We start from the raw sequence: 21,668 nt of genomic DNA, 5'->3' as shown, positions 1-21,668 counted from the left end.
GTAATGGTGGTTGGATTTTAAGGCAGCAAAATACAGATACTTTTGATTTTTATTTTGAAGAAAACTCAGCCATGGTTTTTCTTGCAAAAAGGAAAGGCCACAAAAAAAAATGCTCTAGATTATAAACCAATATTTATACTATCTCTTGTTTTCCCTTATTTGTAACCGACATCTTCATGCTCTCGATGAAGACGGGAGTGGCAAAACTAAAAAATATTACCACCTACTTTGACCACATGAATTTTCCACAATATGTTCTAAATAAAGCTATATTAACTGGTCAGTAAAAAGAATGAGCAATACATATCCACATCTCGCAGTATATTTGTTGATTTGGAGACTTAGAAACAACTTCTTTTTTGTATTAGTTGAAGATATTACTCAAGGACATGATATGTATTTTTTTTAAAAAAACATGCAGAAAAAAAAATGTGTGAAAAGAGCACGACTTGCTTGTTTCTTCTCCCCTCTCGCCATTTCACTAATATTTTTTGCTTCCAAAAGCTAATTGATTCAAGCATAAGATCAAAACATGGAGCCAGCAGTATCATTCTACTGAATTCATTTTCTTTGCTCTTACTTTTATTTTTTTTAATGAACAATACTGCATTTTTAAGCTATAAATATATAAATTTTGATTATGTGGCATACTTTATAATCTTGTTTATTACTTGTATGAAAAATCCTAGGGGCTTGTACTTATAATTGCATATTAGAAGCAATGGCATGCCATTATATAATACACTTGTGTGTCTAGAAGCAGGTGGTTAGAGCAAAAGGCATGATTAGGCATATTTATAGGGACATAGCTAGCTACACTTCATGTCCGATCAAATATATTTATAGGAAGGCTAATAGCACGGCTAACCGGGTGGTATCCTACATGGTGAAGCATAATAGTAGTGTGATATGATCAGTCCTCATTATAACTAACCTATTGACTCTGAGACTTAATTGCGATTGATGCTAGTGGTTGTATTTACTTTATAGCGCTATAATATAGCTGATTCAACAACAATAACAAAAAAAAACATGATAATTAGACCACTCATCCTAGGATTATACTAACCAAAGATTATTTTTATTGAAGATTCATATGTAAATTTAAATGAGTCTCTCTTTTCGTCAATTCTAATATTTTCTAAACTATATTGAATCCTGAATAGAAAAAGATGGAAATCACAGTCCTGCCCCGTTGGTACTTGATAGGAATCCCTCAATCTCTTGCCGTCTCATTTATGCTATCTTCTGTCTTTAGTAGTTAGTTAATCAATATGATTTTTTAATGGCAGTTCAGTCTCCCCTTAGCCCAACAAACACAAGTCGATAGAAAAGAGGGAAAAAATCTTGCTTATACTATAGTATCAGCATGTATAATTGCAAATAGAGGTGCAAGTCCTTTCATGGTATCAGAAAACCATACATGCGTATAGGTAGTGTATAAGAGTCAGAGCTATTAATGAAAGGAATGAATGTAAAAATCTAGCTAGCTTGTATTTAGAAAGATTGGCCTAAAGAAAAGAAGCAAGATGTGTGATGCATTTTAGAAAGTATGGTATGCTTTTTTCATACTGTCAATTCAAACCCAATAATATAAATTTTATGTTTGAATTAAATCTAATGTTTATTACACCATTTTTAATCGATTGCTTTGATGTTTGATTCTAGTTTGCTTCTCTCTATTGAAATTTGATGAGTGGACTCAAACTTCAAATAAATACAAATTATTATTTTCAAATAAAAATGTATACACAATGTACTTTTTCAAACTTGTATTTCAATGAACATGCTAGATGTGAGTCATGTGACTGATAGCATCCAATGCTTTTAATATGTAACATTTACTCTTAAGATTGAGGATGAGTGGTTATCATTTATTTTGATACACCCACCACAAAGTCCACCTTTAATATCATTAGTGAAGATTTGCATCAAGTTGCTAGCCAACACCAAGATAGAAATCATATATGACATGTTACTAGTCTTTCAAAGACAACAACATGCTATCAGTCCAAGTTGCATGCTGATGATGTGATGTATAGTGTTCACAATCGGGGTGATAATTTCTTGTCATCTATATCCCATTCATCAACTTTAGTAATATCGTTATTACAGGCCGCTCTTTTTCACCAATAATATATTTCTATCGGCCTCTAGCCTGACCAACAACTATAGTTTAACTGGATTGAAATGGATTAAAGAGTTTTGGATGCCATTTTAGAACTAAGCACACACACAGAGAGAGAGAGAGAGAGAGAGAGAGAGAGAGAGAGAGAGAGAGAGACGGATGAGACATCTGATTAGATTTGGTGGACTAAAATTCTTCGTAGTATGAAAAGGAATCTCTTATGAATTCTCAGATCCATACAAAGAGCTTGGGAGGGCAGCAGATCAATATTTCTAAAGTTTACAAAACTTCCAATTGGATCAATCAGTTGGCGATGTCATTGGCCTTGGTGCAAATCTTGCATCGGAGCAAGGAATAAGTGATTTGATTCGCTATTCCAGTAGAGTAGAAAGTCTCTAGTTGGATCTGATGCCAGTCCTAAAAGAGGCGAAGCTGATCATGATGAAGTCGCAACCTTTAAAGATTGATGTGCAGATAAGCTCCAAATCAAATTAGGTTAGAGCAGATAGTTCATCGGTGAAGAAAGAGCTTGAGACACAAACTCAAAAATAAAGAACGCGCTGACAACTCAGATGAATAGCACAAATTAACTTAGAACCACAATGGCTCTAATATAGTGACAAAATATTGGTAGAAAACTGAAAAAAAAAAATACAACGGTGTATTCTTGAGTAGCTCTCCATTTATCAAAGCGTACAACTACGCAACAAGCTGCACAATATATGATACATAAATAAAAATGGAATGATGTAAAATTATAATTAGTTACAAGTACATCATACATAGCTAAGTAAAGAGAGATCTGTTATAATTAAAAAGCTAAATAAAATAAAACAAGTAAATTTGAAAGATAACCACGACGTTACAAGGGAAAGATTCTTAATGAGTATGGGTCGGATATTGCTTTCCTCACATTACTTAAATCCACTGAATCTGTGGAGATACAGCTTGGATATGTTTCTGATCCAAACAGCGTGGCTCGCGGTCATCACCAACTTCACCGCCTCAGCTCTTCCATTAGGCCACACTCCCAACAAGGGAAAAAAGAAAACCAACAAAATAAAATAAATCAAATATTTATTATATCAAACTCAGAAATTTACGACGTTGACCTCTCATCGCGTTCTTACATTACACCCATGCAAAAGACTTTTTTTTTTCTTTCCCATTCCGCCCAATATTTTTATTAAGCTAAATAAAATAAAAAAAATAACCATACCGTTGTAAGAAAAGATTCTTATCGGGTCGGATTGCTTTCCTCACATTACTTAAATCCGCTGAATCTGTGCAAATACAGCTCAGATTTGCCGCATTAATTAAAAAAGTAGATAATCCTGCAACAATGATTCGACCAGCGTGGCCGGCGGTCAACCCACGAACTTCACCTCCTCAACTTGTTCCATTAGGCCACACTCCCAACTAGGGGTGCAAATGGGTCGGATCGGGTCGGGTCCTAGGTGACCCCGATCCGACCCGGTTTTTTGTTCGGGTCCCAATTTTGGACCCGGACCCGACCCGGTTGAAGATCGGGTTGGGTCGGGTCGGGTCCGAGTCGGGTTCGGGTCGGGTCCGGGTCTAATTCGGGTCGGGTCCGGGTCCGATCGGATCCAATTTTTTTGTGCTTTTGGGAAAAAATTTGGACAAATCTAATTTGGTCATACCATAATTATGAGGTGCTGGGTGACCCATGACTTTGAAAGACTTTGCAATTGAGCTCTAGTCAGAACAGATTGACCCATGACTCACTAACTAAGTCGGTCTACAAGCCAAATTTCATATCACACTATTTTTTATCTATATGACTGATTGGACGGAACTCGGTGTCTCCCAGCTCCCCTCTCACGAGGACAAAAAAAAAATCCCAGACCTTCTTCCAAAATCCAATTCCATTACAGAAAACTGGCACATGACCCATATTCAGTTGCAGTGTTCCCTCACTTTCTCCCTTCAAAAGTTAAAAGAAACAAAAACCAAAAAACAGAAGGAAAAAAAAAAAAAAAAAGGCAGCTACACACCAGAGGTCTCAACAGTGTAATAGATCGAGAGAGAATCCTGACGGGCCGACGTTCCTTTGGATTCTGTGAACCTATGCTTGTTGCTAACTTGCTATCCTCCCACACTGACCAACAGTACCACAACCCACGCCAAAAAAAAAGAAAAAGAAAAAGAAAAAGAAAAGACTTTCTTTTGCTTTTCCTCTCTCTCTTCGGGTCCATTCGGGTTGGGTCGGGTCCGTTTGGTAAACCCAGACCCGACCCAGAAAATGATTCGGGTCCAATTTTAGGACCCGACCCGGACCCGCGGGTCCTAAAATTCGGGTCGGGTCGGGTCACGGGTCGACTCGACCCATTTGCAGCCTTACTCCCAACGGAAAAAAAAAAAACTTAAATATTTTATTATATCAAACTCAGGAATTTAAGACGTTGATTTCCCACCGCGTTCAAGCATTATTATTATTATTATTATTAGTATTATTATTATGGGCTTTTTACATGAATATCCTCTCCAAATTTAAATTTACGTGAATACTTTCTTAAAATTTATATTTATTTCTGTATCTTCATAAAACGTTGTTTTTGCACAAATATTTCTAATATAATGAGCCTTCTAACATCATTACTGAAAACCATATTTATTTTAATTAAAAATAAAATAAAATTTTAAAATTATTTTTTTGTCCTCAATCGTAATTGCTTTATAAATATTTCTTTTTGCACATCCACTTATTAAGAATATTTTAGTCATTTTAATTTAAAAACCGCTAATTTTTTAACAGTATTAGATGGTATGGGTACGTATGTAAAAATAATGATAAAAAAGAACAGAATAGCAAAATAAGTATTTTACGAGAGTATTAATACAAATATCAATTTTGGAAGGATACTTCGACAAAATTTGATATTTAGATGGAATTTATGAAAAAAAATCTATTATTATCGTGGGATGCGCAGAGAGAGAAGTGGGGTAAGAATACGGGCGGTGGCCGTAACTACCCATGCGGGCTCCCGCCGCCAGCAGCTAATTAGTAGACCCTCTCATAATAGCAAATCAACACACCTCTTAATTACTTTATTATTATTTTTGTTATCATTTTACTTCCCATCGCGGCGCCGCGGAGGCACGGAGCCGAACCAGGAGGCGGCCACCGGTCTCACGCGACGTGGCGTCGCTGCGTTGGGCTCCACCACAGCGCCTATCGCGTGGCGCATACGGAGTCCCACCCCGACGTGTTCCTATAAATCTAGGAGAGCCCGGCCTTCGTCGAGGCGTATCGAGCGAAGGAGAGAGGAAGAAGGGGATTGTCGGCTGTGCGCTGTCCTCCCTAGCCATTTTTCTCCGTCTTTGTTTTGCGATCCGAGAGGAGGGATTTCGAGGGAGCGCATCTCTGGAAAAACTCGCTGGAGATCGATTTTTTCCCGTGTTTTTTTATTCGTTTTTGGTTAGACCCGACTGTTTCCTTGGGTAGGAAGAGTGGAAAAAAAAAGGTGGATTTGAGGTGGTGGCGGGGGAAAGGGCGGTTCTTTGTCTCCAGGTAAAAGGAAAAGATCTTATATGGTTAGAAGCCTGCGTAGAGATTTATCTCAGATTGGTTTTTTCCTGTTTTCTTTATACTTTTCGGAGTTTCTAAGGTTCTTGATGTTGTTTTAGAGAAGAAAGATCCAATGAAGCTTTGTCCTCTTTTTTTTTTTTTTTAAAGAAATGATAGATCCTTCAAAGCTTTGTTATGTTCCGGGGTGGGGTTTTGATTTCTTTATTGTTTTTCCTTTCACCTGTCACGTCTCTGTTACGTCTGGGAGGCTTACAGTTTTCGTCGTCCTTCCGTTATGCAGAGGAGCAACGAGGAAGAAGGCTACCGTTTTGAAGTCGTCCAGGGAAAACCAACCTTGATCGGTTCTTGGGCGGAAGAAAAAAAAGTCCTCTGATCACTGCTTATTGGAGTCTTTCTAAGTCAAGATCCTGCAAATCTGTTTCTTTTTGGCTGGATCTTCCTAAACCTTTCCAAGATCTCACAGAGACTCATTGTTCCTTCGGAAAACCTGAAAAGAATTGTCTCTTTTATTATCTTGTTGTGAAATAGAAACCATGGCCGCCGTCCCAGGCTCGACCCATAAGCTCCAATATGGTTCAGCGGCTCTTCCCCCTGTTTTAAGCCATAAGAGGCGTGTCCGCCGTGGGAATGCGCGATACCCTGCTTCGAGACGGCTGCATGCCATCTCTTTAGAAAACAAGTTTCTCGGCATGAAGCTCCGAGCTTGTGAACGAGTCCAGATGTGGCGGACTGATGGCCCGGGACGTTCCCCGAAGCTGAGAGTCGTATCGCCGTCCATGTCAATCTCTCAGGTGCCTGAGAAGCCCCTGGGTCTCTATGATGCGTCCTTTGACAAGGATTCTTGTGGCGTCGGATTTGTTGCAGAGCTCTCTGGGGAGCATAACCGGAAAACTGTAAATCTTTTGATCATTTTTGAGTCACTTCTCTCTTCTTTTTTTTTTTTATGGAGGAGCAATTTTGATGAAATTCATATGTTTTTCCTGTTAACGTTGATTGGTAAAATGTGTGCAGATTGCTGACGCGATTGAGATGCTGGAGAGGATGGCCCATCGCGGCGCCTGTGGTGCCGAGACCAATACAGGAGATGGAGCTGGAATCCTCGTAGCTCTACCACACGACTTCTTCAAGGAGGTAAGCTCCTTGTTTGCTTTTAGGAGCATTGCTCTTCTTGAACAAGTGGTGTCCAATTTCAACTATTGTGGTGTTGTTTATTGTTGGTGTTTTCTCTTCTTTTTTTTTCTGAGAAAAGCTGGTGTTTTTGTTTACAAATTGTCCATATATAAATCTATCAAGTCGCATATAGTTATTAGTTCTTCGGTTAACATTTTATTGCCAAGGATATCTTGGTTACTTGTCTGTTTTTATGTTTTCCAGGTAACAAAGGATGCAGGTTTTGTACTGCCACCACCTAATCAGTATGCTGTTGGTATGTTCTTCTTGCCAACTGATGACAGTCGCAGGGAGAAAAGCAAAGCTGTATTTACTAAGGTAATTTTGCAATTTTAATAATGAATTTAATCTGAAGATTCACCAACACCTGTAGTTATGACAGAAATTGTTATATTTTTCTTTGGAATTGTGTATTCCCTTTTTCCTCCTATTTGGTTGTATCAGCTCACTCTCTTAGAAAACATATTAGATTGTCTCTTTAGACTACAACAAGGTGTATATTCACTGTACTTACATAAGTTTGGATATTTCCCTAGTAAATTAGTATCATAAGTGCCACTTTTTTCAACAAACTACTTGGGGTTCTTTACCTTCCTGTCACTCAATCATTTTTTTTTAATTCAATCAATTTCTGAACAAGCTATATTTCATCTAAAATATGTTTGCCTCGATTTAGAGATTTATGGGTACTATTGTTGAGAAGCGTGGCATCACAGAGGATGTCATCTAATGCAAACTCGTGTGGAACAGTTTCAACCTTGTTAACTCATCTCTTTTGTACCGGATTCTGACAATCTGAAATACCTCTGAATGTTGATCTTGTTCGGTGAATTCAAGAAATTGTTATACGCCATCTTATTGATATCTGAAGGTTTGAAATCCGTAGTTCAGGTGGAAATCTAACAAGAAACCAAAGAAAAACATGAGTGGGAAGGGAGAAAGGGGATACTTTGTTCTCTTTTCCTTCTTCAGAATCTAATAAATTCAATAATGGAATTTGCAGTATTGCTGCATTTATGCCACAAGCATAATCTGTTTGCTCTGAACTCTGAAGTCTTTTTGAATTTTTTTTTTTTTGGTGTGCATATTTTTATAATTCATCTATATCTCCTTATACCAACAACACTATTCTCTGAAAAATTGTTGGATCCTTGTCACTGTATGCAGGTTGCAGAGTCGTTGGGACATGCTGTCCTTGGGTGGCGCCCTGTACCAACAAACAATACAGATTTGGGTGTCTCTGCTCGACAAACAGAGCCAATCATTGAACAAGTATTTCTTACACCAAGTCCAAAATCAAGTGCTGATTTCGAGCAACAGGTCCTCTCTTGCTTTTGTCATTAATGGAGAAAGGTTGGCAATCATGTTATATCAGTAAAGACTTGTTACTGATGATATTATTTTTTAATATTATAAATTTAGATGTATATATTACGGAGGGTTGCAATGGTTTCTATTAGAGCTGCTCTGAATCTACAGCATGGTGGAATGAGGGACTTCTATATATGCTCCCTTTCTTCAAGGTACCACCCCTCCTCTTTCTTACAAGAAGGAACAAGTTGGACCTTGAACCGACTCCATATAGAGGGTACAAAAGTGCTGATTTATGTTCAACTTCTTCTTTACCTGAGTGTGTTTTTAGTTTTGTTCTTAGAAATTTTGGTTGTTGCAACAGCAGTAAAGTTAACTTCTTTCTCTGATTCGGCAGGACTATTGTTTACAAAGGTCAGCTGAAGCCAGATCAAATAAAGGACTACTATTATGCAGATCTTGGCGATGAAAGGTTTACGAGTTACATGGCCCTGGTAATTATAAACCCCACTTATTCTTCTTTATTCACAAACTCTGTTCACGGCAGGCTGCATTGGGGAAAACTGTCATAGCAGAACAGTTGTAAGGTAACTTGGTGTTGATGAATGAAGCTTTGAATTATGTCTCCTGTTCTGCGTTATTGGGTGCTATTTGTTTTTGGGTGCTGGATGCCTTGGTTGAGTTGGTGAAAAACCTTCTTAGTTGTAATTCTTTTCAAATCAGCTCTCCTCATTAGAGCTATCAACTGATTGCTCGGTTCTCTTAACAAAAGCTCTGGGTGGCATTCTGCCTCCCTTTATATCAAGGAAAAACCTTCTTAGTTGATACCTGTAAAACCATGCATGCAGTTGCTCCCTACGGTCAGTATTGGTGAATGAGACTTCAAATTGGAGGTGGAAGGGAAAACAAATATCATGAAGGCAGCTCACTGTTTCCACACTATTCTGTATTGGCACCGAATATAGACAGAACCTATAGCATTTTTAAGTGCCTTGAAGCAAAAACTATTTCAGTTCTTAAATAAGCTATCAATCTTATGAATGCATTTTTTTTTAAATCGCAAGACAGATTTCTAAGTTATTATGTTCGCATGCAGGTCCATTCTCGTTTCTCCACAAACACCTTTCCTAGCTGGGATCGTGCTCAACCCCTGTGTTTATTGGGTCACAATGGAGAAATTAATACACTACGAGGAAATGTGAACTGGTATAATTTCAGATACTGGATGGAATACTTCGTATATTTTTTCAACTTTTAAGCATGTTTGATAGATTGGCATCTGTTCTTCTCCTCTTTGATCCAACAGGATGAAGGCACGGGAGTGTCTTTTGAAGGGCAGGGAACTGGGTTTATCAAAGAATGAAATGAAGAAACTCCTACCCATTGTGGATGCTAGCTCATCAGATTCAGGTGGAATTAGCTAGCCTAATATCTTTATGAGGCTCTTTTTTTTAAATCAAATTATCAGCATGTTGCACCTAAGCAGAACACTCGCATCTCCATATTTGAATGTGTATTTTATGCAATTACATGCTATCAGTTCATAAATGCATCAGAACAGCTGAATCTATGAATTTGTTATATATTTCAGGTGCATTCGATGCTGTTCTTGAGTTCTTGGTTCGAACCGGTAGAAGCCTGCCAGAAGCTGTCATGATGATGATACCTGAGGCATGGCAGAACGACCCAAACATGGACCCTGATAGAAAGGCTCTATATGAGTATTTCTCAGCTCTCATGGAACCCTGGGATGGGCCTGCTCTTGTATCTTGTGAGGTTCTTCACCAGTTACCGTTTTGTATCAACACATGCAGCTACTTTCACCAGTATTCCAAAATTAAATCCTATCGAAACTTTCATGCAGTCACTGATGGCCGCTATCTTGGAGCCACATTGGATCGTAATGGGTTGAGGCCTGGTCGCTTCTATGTTACACACAGTGGGCGCGTTATCATGGCCAGCGAAGTTGGTGTTGTAGATATTCCCCCCGAGGACGTGTCAAGGAAAGGAAGACTCCACCCTGGAATGATGTTGCTGGTAGATTTTGAAAATCACACTGTTGTCGATGATGATGCCTTAAAGAAACATTACTCACAAGCGAGACCATATGGAGAGTGGCTCAAGAGACAGAAGATATGCCTCGAGGACATCGTGGATTCTGTGCCTGAAACTGGCAGGACTCCTTCAAGCATATTTGGAACAATTCCAGTAAGTTGCAAATCTTGCTACTGAGAGTAACTCGGTCTGCGCGACATTCATGTTCTCATTCTAATGGCATTCTGGCCTTGATATTTAGGCAAATAATCATGACGAGAACATGGGAATTCATGGTATCTTGGCTCCACTGAAGGCCTTCGGGTGAGAAACTGTTTCAGCTTCACTAGTTTTCATTGTCTTTCTGTCTACCTTTGCTTAAATCATTTAAGACTGATATTCTTCTTCTGCAGTTACACGGTAGAGGCTTTGGAGATGATGTTGCTTCCCATGGTAAAGGATGCAACGGAAGCTCTTGGATCAATGGGAAATGATACTCCATTAGCTGTGATGTCGAACAGAGAGAGACTTACGTTCGAGTATTTTAAACAGATGTTTGCTCAAGTCACAAACCCGCCAATCGATCCAATTCGGGAGAAAATTGTTACATCTATGGAGTGCATGATCGGTCCAGAAGGGGATCTGACCGACACCACTGAAGAGCAGTGCCGCCGTCTTACGCTGAAAGGGCCTCTTCTTTCCATTGATGAAATGGAGGCTATGAAGAAGATGAACTACAGAGGTTGGCGCAGCAAAGTGATTGACATCACTTATCCAAAGAAGCATGGCCGGAAGGGTCTGGAGGAGACTTTGGATAGGATTTGTTGTGAAGCTTGTGATGCTATTTATGAGGGCTATACGACCATTGTACTATCTGACAGAGGTGAGCACTAGCTACAATCTGCATTCTTTCTGTTGGGTTGACTTTTTTGAACTGAAAGATGAAATCTTGAATTTCCTCGATTTCTATTCCGTGCATTTGTGGATCATGTTCTTTCGGTTTCTAACAAAATAATTAGGCTTAGAGTTACTTTTTCATTAAAAAAAAGGTTACCTTTTCTTGTTGGAAGCAGACTAATGCTGAATGCACTATTGGGTAGACTGTGTGCAGCAGTTGATTCATTATAAACATCGCACGCTACTATCTTTTTTCTTTCTATTTCTCAAGGATGGGGCTTATTTAAATCGCAGTTTCCTACCGAAACTTTCATCGTCTAATTCTAAATTAGCATGCCAGGTGATTTTTTTTGTTTCATTTTGTCAATGAACTCTCAGCCTGCTGTTTTTTGAATCTTGATGTAGGCTTTTCATCGAAGCGTGTTGCTGTTAGTTCCCTCTTGGCAGTTGGTGCTGTCCATCAACATCTAGTCTCAAAACTTGAGCGAACTCGCATCGGTCTGCTGGTTGAATCTGCTGAGCCTCGTGAAGTGCATCATTTTTGCACTCTGGTTGGTTTTGGTGCAGATGCCATATGCCCATATTTGGCCATAGAAGCAGTCTGGCGATTACAGATTGATGGGAAGATCCCTCCTGAAGGTGATGGCCAGTTGCATTCACGAGAGTATCTAGTCAGAAAATACTTCAAAGCAAGCAATGATGGAATGATGAAAGTTCTTGCCAAAATGGGGATATCCACTCTTGCTTCCTACAAAGGAGCACAGATTTTTGAAGCTTTGGGTCTTTCTTCCGAGGTGATCCAGAAGTGCTTCAGCGGCACCCGAAGTAGAATCGGGGGTGCAACATTTGAAATGCTTGCTCGTGATGCGCTTCGTCTCCATGAATCGGCATTTCCAACCAGAGCTCTACCATCTGGAAGTGCAGAAGCAGTTGCGCTGCCTAATCCTGGCAATTACCACTGGAGAAAAGGAGGTGAAGTGCATCTCAATGATCCCCTTGCAATTGCAAGATTGCAAGAAGCAGCCAGAGATAACAGTGTGGCAGCATACAAAGAATACTCGAGGCTAATACAGGAGCTGAATAGGACCTGCAATTTGCGCGGTATCCTGAAGTTTAAAGATGCTGCTGAGAAGATTCCCTTGGATGAAGTGGAACCTGCTGGTGAGATCGTGAAACGCTTTGTCACAGGAGCTATGAGTTATGGTTCAATATCATTGGAAGCACATACCACTCTAGCTCTTGCAATGAACAAACTTGGAGGCAAATCGAATACTGGTATGATTGTTTTCCAGAGAAGACCATGAGCTACTTTTAGCCTCAGCCATTCATTCAAAGTTCATATAGCTTCGCCTAGTTTGCAATTATAGATCTCCTTTTTCTTATGATTTTACACATCAATTTTTTACCTTAATATTTGAACCAAGTGATCATTTATTCTGGATGCATGGTAGGTATTTACTAAGCTATCTTGTTTAACATAACTTATCATGCACTTATGAATTGACAATACATCATATTCTTTTAACCTTTATCCTAGTGCTGTCTCTTGTGTTTTTAAGTGATGCTGCCATTTCTGGAATTTTTATAAATCGTATTTTCTTCAGAAGCAAAAAGCCTCTTGCTCTTGTACTTTTTTTGCTACTAATGACTAGCATGCATTTTCATACATGTGTATGAGAGAGAGAGAGAGAGAGAGAATAGCATATTTGTGCCTTACAAAGTGGTCCTCCTTAGCACTATACTTACTGAAATTTTGTATGTGCATATATGTGGGTATGTCTTTTAAATGCATGTTTATCTTGAGAAAATGCGGCGAATATATGTGGTTTACTTTGTTTCTCATATAATGAATAAGGGTATGATGAAAATGAATGTTTATCTTGAGAAGACTTGGTGAAAATGCATGCCAATCACTTTCAATTTATTATTGACAGGGAATCTAAAATTTTGCTTTTGCTAATGTTACTGCTGCTCTTTTTATGTTTAACTTTTATAAAGGTGAGGGAGGTGAGCAACCTTCACGTATGGAGCCTCTTCCGGATGGTTCGACGAATCCAAAGAGGAGTTCAATTAAACAAGTTGCAAGTGGAAGGTTCGGAGTTTCGAGCTACTATCTTACCAATGCTGATGAACTCCAGATAAAGATGGCTCAGGTAATTCCTGCAATCTGAACCAACATATTACAATACCTCCTATCTTCCCAGTGGAGCAGAAGTTCCTCTTGTTTATGAATTTATGTTCATGGACAGATGTTGCTGAGTCCACAAAGCATCCATCTGTGCCTTTGCACCTATAACTGATGCATACCTTTGACATTTGGTGAGGTTATTTTGCTTTGCCACCATGCACATCATGTTTAAGGAGAGTGTCTTATTTCTATTTCCAGGGGGCCAAGCCCGGTGAAGGAGGTGAGCTGCCAGGCCACAAAGTGATTGGTGATATTGCAGTCACTAGGAATTCTACTGCTGGTGTAGGGCTTATCAGTCCTCCTCCCCACCACGATATATATTCAATCGAAGATCTCGCCCAACTAATTCATGACCTTAAGGTATGTAGCCATGATATTTGTTAGGCTTTCCTCTTTACTTGCCATTTAGTTAAGTCTTTATTGAGAGTCAGTAGGAGTTCATCCTGTCCATGTTAACGAGTAAGGAAGTCCTTGCTTTCTGTTGGCTTCCATCCATCCATATGTTCCAGTATGTCATTTATCACTCATTTTAAGAAGTTACTGCCAAACAGATGCCAAGTTTTTCTGTACGTGCTGCTCCTGTCAGGGGTTGCTGATGCACATATTTATATATGTACATCTGTACATTTATATATTTATGGAGCAAGTTGGTTATTATGTTTTTTGTTTCTCCTTCATAGAATTCAAACCCAGGGGCTCGAATCAGTGTGAAGTTGGTCTCAGAGGCTGGTGTAGGTGTGACTGCCAGTGGAGTTGTAAAAGGGCATGCTGACCATATTTTGATCTCTGGCCATGATGGAGGAACAGGAGCTTCCCGTTGGACTGGCATCAAGAATGCGGGCCTTCCCTGGGAGCTCGGATTGGCGGAGACACATCAAACTTTAGTGGCAAACGATCTTCGTGGCAGAACCGTTCTTCAAACCGATGGCCAGATGAAAACCGGAAGGGATGTTGCTATCGCTGCTTTACTCGGTGCAGAAGAGTTCGGTTTCAGCACTGCTCCTCTCATAACCCTCGGTTGCATTATGATGCGGAAGTGCCATAAGAATACCTGCCCGGTTGGCATTGCCACCCAAGACCCCATGCTTCGTGAAAAGTTCTCTGGGGAACCTGAGCATGTTATCAACTTTTTCTTTATGCTGGCGGAGGAAGTCCGCGAGATAATGGCTCGGCTGGGTTTTGGAACCATCAGCGAAATGGTTGGCCGTGCGGATATGCTCGAGATCGACGGAGAAGTAGTTAAAAACAATGAAAAGTTGGAGAATATTGATCTCTCATTGCTGCTTAAGCCTGCAGCTGAGATTCGGCCGGAAGCTGCTCAGTGTTGCATCCAGAAGCAGGATCATGGCCTGGACATGGCATTAGATCAAGAGCTTATCACTTCATCAAAAGCCGCTCTCGAGAAGCGTCTTCCCGTTTACATCGAGGCACCAATTCGAAATGTAAACCGAGCTGTCGGTACCATGCTTAGTCATGAAGTTACCAAACGTTATGGCATGAAAGGGCTGCCTAAGGATACAATCCACATTAAGCTAAGTGGAAGTGCTGGTCAGAGTCTTGGGGCTTTTCTCTGCACTGGAATAACCCTTGAGCTTGAAGGAGACAGCAATGACTATGTTGGGAAAGGATTGTCTGGCGGCAATATCATAGTGTATCCTCCCAGAGGAAGCCGATTTGATCCAAAGGAGAACATGATCATTGGCAATGTTGCTTTATATGGAGCCACGAATGGGGAGGCATATTTCAATGGAGTGGCTGCGGAGAGGTTTTGTGTACGCAATTCAGGTGCTAGAGCAGTTGTAGAAGGTGTTGGTGATCATGGGTGTGAGTACATGACTGGTGGTGCTGTTGTTATACTTGGAAAAACTGGGAGAAATTTCGCTGCTGGTATGAGTGGTGGAATTGCTTATGTTTTGGATGTCGATGGAAAATTCCATTCCCGGTGCAATACCGAACTGGTTGATCTCGAACAAGTTGAAGAGGAAGATGATATTGCAACATTGCAAATGATGATACAGCAGCATCAGCGTCACACCAGCAGTGAGTTAGCAAGAGAGGTCCTCGCAGATTTTGACGATCTTCTCCCAAAGTTTGTGAAAGTATTGCCACGGGATTACAAGAGGGTTCTTCAGAACTTGAAGGCAGAGCAAGCTGCCAAAGAAGCTGAGGAACAAGAAGAAAAGGAGCTGATGAAAAAAGATGCCTTTGAAAAGCTTAAGAAGTTGGCAGCTGCATCTTTGAATGAGAAGGTAAATAATTTCTCAACAATGTCGCATAAGCTTCCCAACATTTCTTCTGATCTTTTGCATGGGTCTTGTAGGATCATTTGTCATTTGTTTATAGAGTCTGTTCTTAATAAATTTTTCTTACAATGAGTCATTGTTCAGTCATTTTTGACTCTCTTCCTCATTAATAGCTGGTCTTCTTGTTGTTTCAATTGAAACAATTCCTCCGTAGGTGATTTTGTGAGTAAGACATTTTATTAACTTGCAAAACAAGGTCCTATTTTTGTTTATCCCATCTTTTGGAGCTTTTATCCTCATTTTGCAATTCATAAGCACAAAAATTATAGACCACCTTTCTGAGATCCAAATATGGTCTAACAGAAAGGTATACTTAGAGCTATCTCTAATAATACCAAGATTAATCGACTCGTCTTCTTTTTACAGGCAGAATGTTGAAAATTTCTAGTCCTGTAGCTTTTAGGTAACTAATTGTAATTCTGATTGCACCAGAAAGTGGAAGATTCGAGGTCGACAATGAGGCCAACTCAGGTAACTGATGCGGTCAAGCATCGAGGTTTTCTTGCTTATGAGCGAGCGAGCATTTCATATAGGGATCCTGATGTTCGAATTAATGATTGGGAGGAAGTTGCTGTGAAGTCAAAGCCTGGGCCATTGTTGAAAACACAATCTGCCCGTTGCATGGACTGTGGAACTCCCTTCTGTCATCAGGTAAATAAACAAGGTATTGTCAACTGTTCGTTGGCCTTGGCATATGTATTTTGAATCTTGTTCTGCTCTGAACCTATTTATAAATTTTGATATATTAAATTTTAAACTAGGGTCACAGATGCTACAATGTACTTGTGGGAAAAGATTGCTATGACTGTATTGTGTGGTGATGATGACCAGTATATGGTCTTTATGAAGGTTCTACAAAGGCATAAATGCTTTTCAGAATTTTTCCCAAGGTGCATATCAGCACCACATCAGTAGCATAGTTCTCTTGCAATGATTGTGTGCCATCATAATTGAGGAATTCCAGGATGCCCCAGAAAATCTGTATCCTCTAGTACTAGTCTTTAATTGGGATAGGAGATGCCAACTTCATCTTTATCTGCATCTCATTATCCTCTCAAGTCCAATACAAAGTATTTATCTCATGCATCATATCTTTTTATAGCATGGCGGAGCATCCGAATAGCCCTATATTTGAGCTTGACAATAAATGCTAACTTATTTTTCTTTTGTTGCATCATGCACACGCACACATATATGTATGTATGTATGTATACATGCGTGTATCGCAATTGCTGTGTATCTTATGACTTCTTTTTCATCCCTTTGAGGGAATGCAGGAAAATTCTGGATGCCCTCTTGGAAATAAGATACCAGAATTTAATGAACTAGTCCATCAGAGTAGGTGGCGTCAAGCTCTAGATCGGCTTCTGGAGACAAATAACTTTCCAGAATTTACCGGTCGAGTCTGCCCCGCTCCCTGCGAAGGTTCTTGTGTTCTTGGGATCATTGAGAACCCTGTATCTATCAAAAGCATAGAATGTGCCATCATAGACAAAGCCTTTGAAGAAGGATGGATGGTTCCTCGACCTCCACTTCAGAGAACCGGGTATGGTTTCTTTCCTGTTTCTTCTCTGTCTAAAGTAATCATGTTGTCGATTTTAGTTCAGGTATTCTTCTTCAGATTTGTTGAACTAAATCTTTAATTAATTCTGTCTTCTTTATGTATTTTTCCCTTGCTATACAAATTACTACATTATTCAAGTTCAGATGAGAAGATATTAAGATTAAATCAAACTTTTCTGCATTTTTTTTATGTACAATAGGAATACTAAGAAATAGTACTGCATTATGGATACCAAATTTTGCAGAGTTTCACTAATGAATCAGAATTCGACCAGAGATAAAAATTGAAGATGATTTTGGATATTTTTCAACTAGTTTAATGTTAGGCTATGTGCTTTGTTATCTTCATTAGTCAAAAATATGATTTGTTTTTTCTAATCTTTCAGTAGGTGTTTTTAGTAAAGACTTTGTTTATCTAGTGCTTTGAAAGTTATTATAATCTCGCAAGTTGCAACTGTATAATTCTGGCATGGTGATGTACGGCATACATTATTTCTGGATACAAGGAAACTTATTTTCTTATCAGCTTGTCAACTTTTATCTGATTTCAGCATAACTTCAATAATGATTGTTCAGATAATCTAAACAAGCATAATTGGTGTGTAAATAGATTTAAGACAATTATATGCCCCATACATTGTAACAATAAATACTCAATTCTTTTCTTTAAACTGTTTGTATTTGCCATTATTAATATGCTTTTTAATTCTTTCACTAATTAAAATAGAATCTGTTTCTTTCCTGGACTTGGAGTGATATTATTATGTCATCAAGTCTCTCACAATGCTTATGATGTATTAGGTCTTCTCTAGACATGTATTTAATATTTTCTATAAATAAACAAAGTGTAGATAATCATGAACTGTTTCTGTTAATGCTGAATGGCTGGACAATAGAAGTAATTATTTCGACTCTGCATCTCATCTTGAACTGCTTGGGTCATTGATGCAGGAAGAGAGTTGCCGTCATCGGTAGTGGGCCAGCTGGTTTGGCCGCTGCTGATCAGCTAAATAAAATGGGTCACTTGGTTACTGTTTTTGAGCGTGCTGACCGCATTGGGGGCTTGATGATGTATGGAGTTCCTAACATGAAGGCAGACAAAATCGACATCGTTCAGCGCCGTGTTGACCTAATGGCCAAGGAAGGTATCACTTTTGTGGTGAATGCCAATGTTGGGAAAGACCCCTTGTATTCTCTTGACTGGCTCCGATCTGAGAATGATGCAATTGTTTTGGCTTGTGGTTCTACAAGACCAAGGTAACGCAGAATAAACTTTCAGCAAGGAAATATGTAGAATTTAATCGCCAATTTTATTTGCGTAGGGTGAATATCCACGTCTTTCTGGTTGATAATTTCTAAGAACATGAATCACCATTTTCAAGAAAAAAAGAACATTCAATCACTACATATTTTATATACAAATTAGTAAGAATCATCTCACTGTTTTAATATATCTCTTTCAGGAGGTTCACCTCCTGTAGCTAATTTGGCAGAGCAGTGGAAATTTCCATACTGCAATTTGATGATTGGCACATAACAGGGAAAAAGTGATAAACAGTATGCTGAATATGTCTTTTAAGGGAATATATTTAGATGCTTGCTGTATGCGAGGCTTTAGGTTGATACTGTTTGCACTGATTTTTTCAGTATGAATAATGCTATCACTAGATGGGTGTCTCTTCCAGCTACATACAAATAAGTGTATGTTATACCCCCATCATTTTTGTTTATTTCTTTTTTTTGATGTTCCTAGTGCTTAGCTGTTGATTACTAACCATCATTTTGCCTGAAAATACATAATGGATCAAATCCATATGGTTAAATTTTTGTTTCATTTTTAAAACATAAATGATTATTAAACATGTCTTTGTATGCATCAGTCTTGATATTGATGGCATATAGTGTAGGAGGTCCTAAGTGATACATAGAAACCAATTTTGGCCTTGGTATTATTTCAGTAGCAGAAATGTGATGATTCATCAACCCTCACTGTTGTGCAGGGATCTGCCTGTGCCTGGGAGGGAGCTCTCTGGAATTCATTTTGCCATGGAATTTCTTCATGCAAACACCAAAAGCTTGCTTGATAGCAATCTACAGGATGGTAAATATATATCTGCTAAGGGGAAGAAGGTTGTGGTTATCGGTGGAGGAGACACGGGGACAGACTGTATTGGGACATCCATCCGACATGGTTGCACCAGCATCGTAAATCTAGAGCTCCTTCCTGAACCACCAAGAAAAAGAGCACCAGGCAACCCCTGGCCACAGGTTTTGGCTCTTTCTCTTGGTAGTTAGTATTACCCATTGCATATCTTGTCTTTCCCTTGGTAGCTCCAAGCAGTGTATGGGTATCACCGAGTTGAAAATATTACCCGGCTGATCTGCATAATAACATTCTCGTACTTCATTGTGAAAATCAAATTCAATTATCAACCAAGGTTTTGGAGTCAAATGGGAGCAGTATTAGACCTGCTTTACCTGCACCTTGAACAATTCTTCAAGTGCCAAGTATTAAGTTATTATGTTTTCTATTTCTGCCTTGCAACCCATTGCTAACCTGTTCATGGATGCTGTTGGGCTTAATTTTTCAGATGCCCGTCACGATTCATCCCCCTTTTCTCTAAAAAAAAAATCCTTAAAGAAAATTGTATGCCTGCATTAGGATTTTCATGGCAGTCATCACTCTTCGCTGTCAGTGGGGATGTCTTTTATCCCTGTTTCCTTTATGACACCTAGAGAATAATTCCTGCCTCTTTAATGTTTATTAAAATTTTAGAAACTGTATGTTTCTTATGCTGGTTGTTTGTGTTGCAGTGGCCTCGCATTTTCCGAGTAGATTACGGTCACCAGGAAGCAGCAGCCAAATTTGGAGAAGACCCAAGATCGTATGAGGTCTTGACCAAGCATTTTGTGGGGGATGAGAATGGCGTTGTGAAAGGCCTTGAGGTGGTGCATGTAAGATGGGCAAAGGATAGCAGTGGCAAATTCCAGTTCGAGGAAATCAAAGGTTCTGAAGAGATAATCGAGGCTGATCTGGTCTTCTTAGCTATGGGGTTCCTTGGTCCCGTGTCGGTAAGTTTTCTTTTTTTTCTTCCCATCTTATTGAAGGATACTGTCCTCAGCCCTTTCACCAACATTCTGCATGCATATAACTCAAGAAAAATATCAGCACATCATGACTCCAGATATAACGATGCTGTTGCATAGCTGTTTGCTTCGTGTCAAGCTTTTGGTCATAATCCATCAATATCAGTGCCAACCTTGATTGGTCTCTGTTCATGTCCCAATGATGTTCTTTGTCAGCCATGATTTCTTAGTTCTCATCAGGTTTCAGATCCTCATGAAGTCCTGCTTAGTTCCACCAATATGGTATAACCAAATGAGCCTAGCTATAGATTTAGTCATGTTGTCTTCGCATCCTATCTTGGACCTCAAACTTTGTCGCTGATGTTATTCAAGGACTGCCTCACTTTATCATTCCTGGGGAGTCTCCGACTAATATTATCTACTATTATCTTTACAGACAATCGCTGACCAGCTGGGGCTGGAGCGGGACAACCGATCCAACTTCCAAGCAGAGTACGGGCGCTTCTCGACCAATGTGGATGGTATCTTTGCTGCTGGGGACTGCAGGCGCGGTCAGTCACTGGTTGTTTGGGCCATCAACGAGGGCCGGCAGGCAGCAACGCAGGCGGACAAATACTTGATGACAGAGGCCGGTGTCGCCAAGGATACCCTCAGCAGTGAAGAGGATGTGGTCCAAGTGACCACGTAGAAGAGGAAAGTGTCTTCCCTGAAAGTTGGTACTGGAGTTAAAAGGAAACGGATGGGAGAATCTGAGTCATTTGGCAAGCAATGGGGTTGGGGAGGGGCCGTAGAGGCCTTGTGATGGATACTAGAAAATTTTGCTGGGTTTTTGTCAGGGCTTCAGGCTTTTCTCTGCAGTCTTATTGATTAATGAAATTTTGGTTCATGAATAATGGACGGTTTTTATCCGTTGAATTGAAATTTTGGTTTCTTTTTTTTCGGAAGGATAATGAAGGAAGCGAATTGCTTCCCCCAGTTCATTAAAAATATAAAATTTACATAGTTTATTGAATGAGGATTCATATTGCCAAATCCAAGTAGTTCGGACTAGACTTAATGACTCTTGATCCAAAAGTCAGCCGCACTATTGCACTTTCATTAGTGACTGAAAAAGAACAGAAAATGCACCTAGAAGAAAACAACACAGATCTCCCTTATTGTGGGGGATGTTTTCTTATCACTTTTCTCTTTGCTGGTAGAGCATAATTCATCTCAACTAAACTAAGCCTTAATCCCAAACTAATTGGGGTTGGCTACATGAATCGTTTTCTTCCATTTTGCCCGGTTTAAAGCCCATAATATTTGGCTACATGAATCATTTTTCTTTGTTAGCATAATCTTGTTAGCGTGATTTTAGGGACCACATAACAATATGTATTAGCCCATAATATTTTTCTTTGTTAGCGTAATCCGATATCAACATGTATTATTTTTCTT

General features: G+C 39.4%; 1 protein-coding gene across 1 annotated transcript; it reads left to right on the top strand.

Moving 5' to 3' along the window:
• Positions 1 to 5,408: 5,408 nt before the first annotated feature.
• Positions 5,409 to 21,152, top strand: LOC103708325 (glutamate synthase 1 [NADH], chloroplastic-like). The gene is made up of 23 exons (XM_039131205.1): positions 5,409 to 5,660; positions 5,959 to 6,571; positions 6,690 to 6,809; positions 7,053 to 7,166; positions 8,016 to 8,168; positions 8,271 to 8,371; positions 8,557 to 8,653; positions 9,256 to 9,365; positions 9,466 to 9,569; positions 9,751 to 9,930; positions 10,024 to 10,367; positions 10,456 to 10,517; positions 10,607 to 11,076; positions 11,496 to 12,365; positions 13,089 to 13,243; positions 13,477 to 13,638; positions 13,959 to 15,527; positions 16,014 to 16,232; positions 16,859 to 17,127; positions 18,096 to 18,401; positions 19,145 to 19,412; positions 19,959 to 20,216; positions 20,668 to 21,152. The coding sequence occupies exons 2-23, from the start codon at positions 6,212 to 6,214 to the stop codon at positions 20,917 to 20,919; spliced, it is 6,543 nt and encodes a 2,180-aa protein (XP_038987133.1). The 5' UTR covers positions 5,409 to 5,660; positions 5,959 to 6,211; the 3' UTR covers positions 20,920 to 21,152.
• The last annotated feature ends 516 nt before the right edge of the window (positions 21,153 to 21,668 follow it).

The sequence above is a fragment of the Phoenix dactylifera genome, chromosome 11 (assembly GCF_009389715.1).
Source record: "Phoenix dactylifera cultivar Barhee BC4 chromosome 11, palm_55x_up_171113_PBpolish2nd_filt_p, whole genome shotgun sequence".
Classification (NCBI taxonomy): domain Eukaryota; kingdom Viridiplantae; phylum Streptophyta; class Magnoliopsida; order Arecales; family Arecaceae; genus Phoenix; species Phoenix dactylifera.
The sequence above is the reverse complement of the archived record's forward strand: the minus strand, read 5'-3'. Positions and strand labels throughout refer to the sequence as shown.

Bases quoted from the DNA above. Each gene is read 5' to 3' on its own strand.
- LOC103708325 (XM_039131205.1), top strand. From the start codon at position 6,212: ATGGCCGCCGTCCCAGGCTCGACCCATAAGCTCCAATATGGTTCAGCG. The intron at 8,169-8,270 runs GTCCTCTCTTGC...TTATAAATTTAG, and splicing joins GTGCTGATTTCGAGCAACAG to ATGTATATATTACGGAGGGT. The intron at 9,570-9,750 runs GTGGAATTAGCT...TATATATTTCAG, and splicing joins TGCTAGCTCATCAGATTCAG to GTGCATTCGATGCTGTTCTT.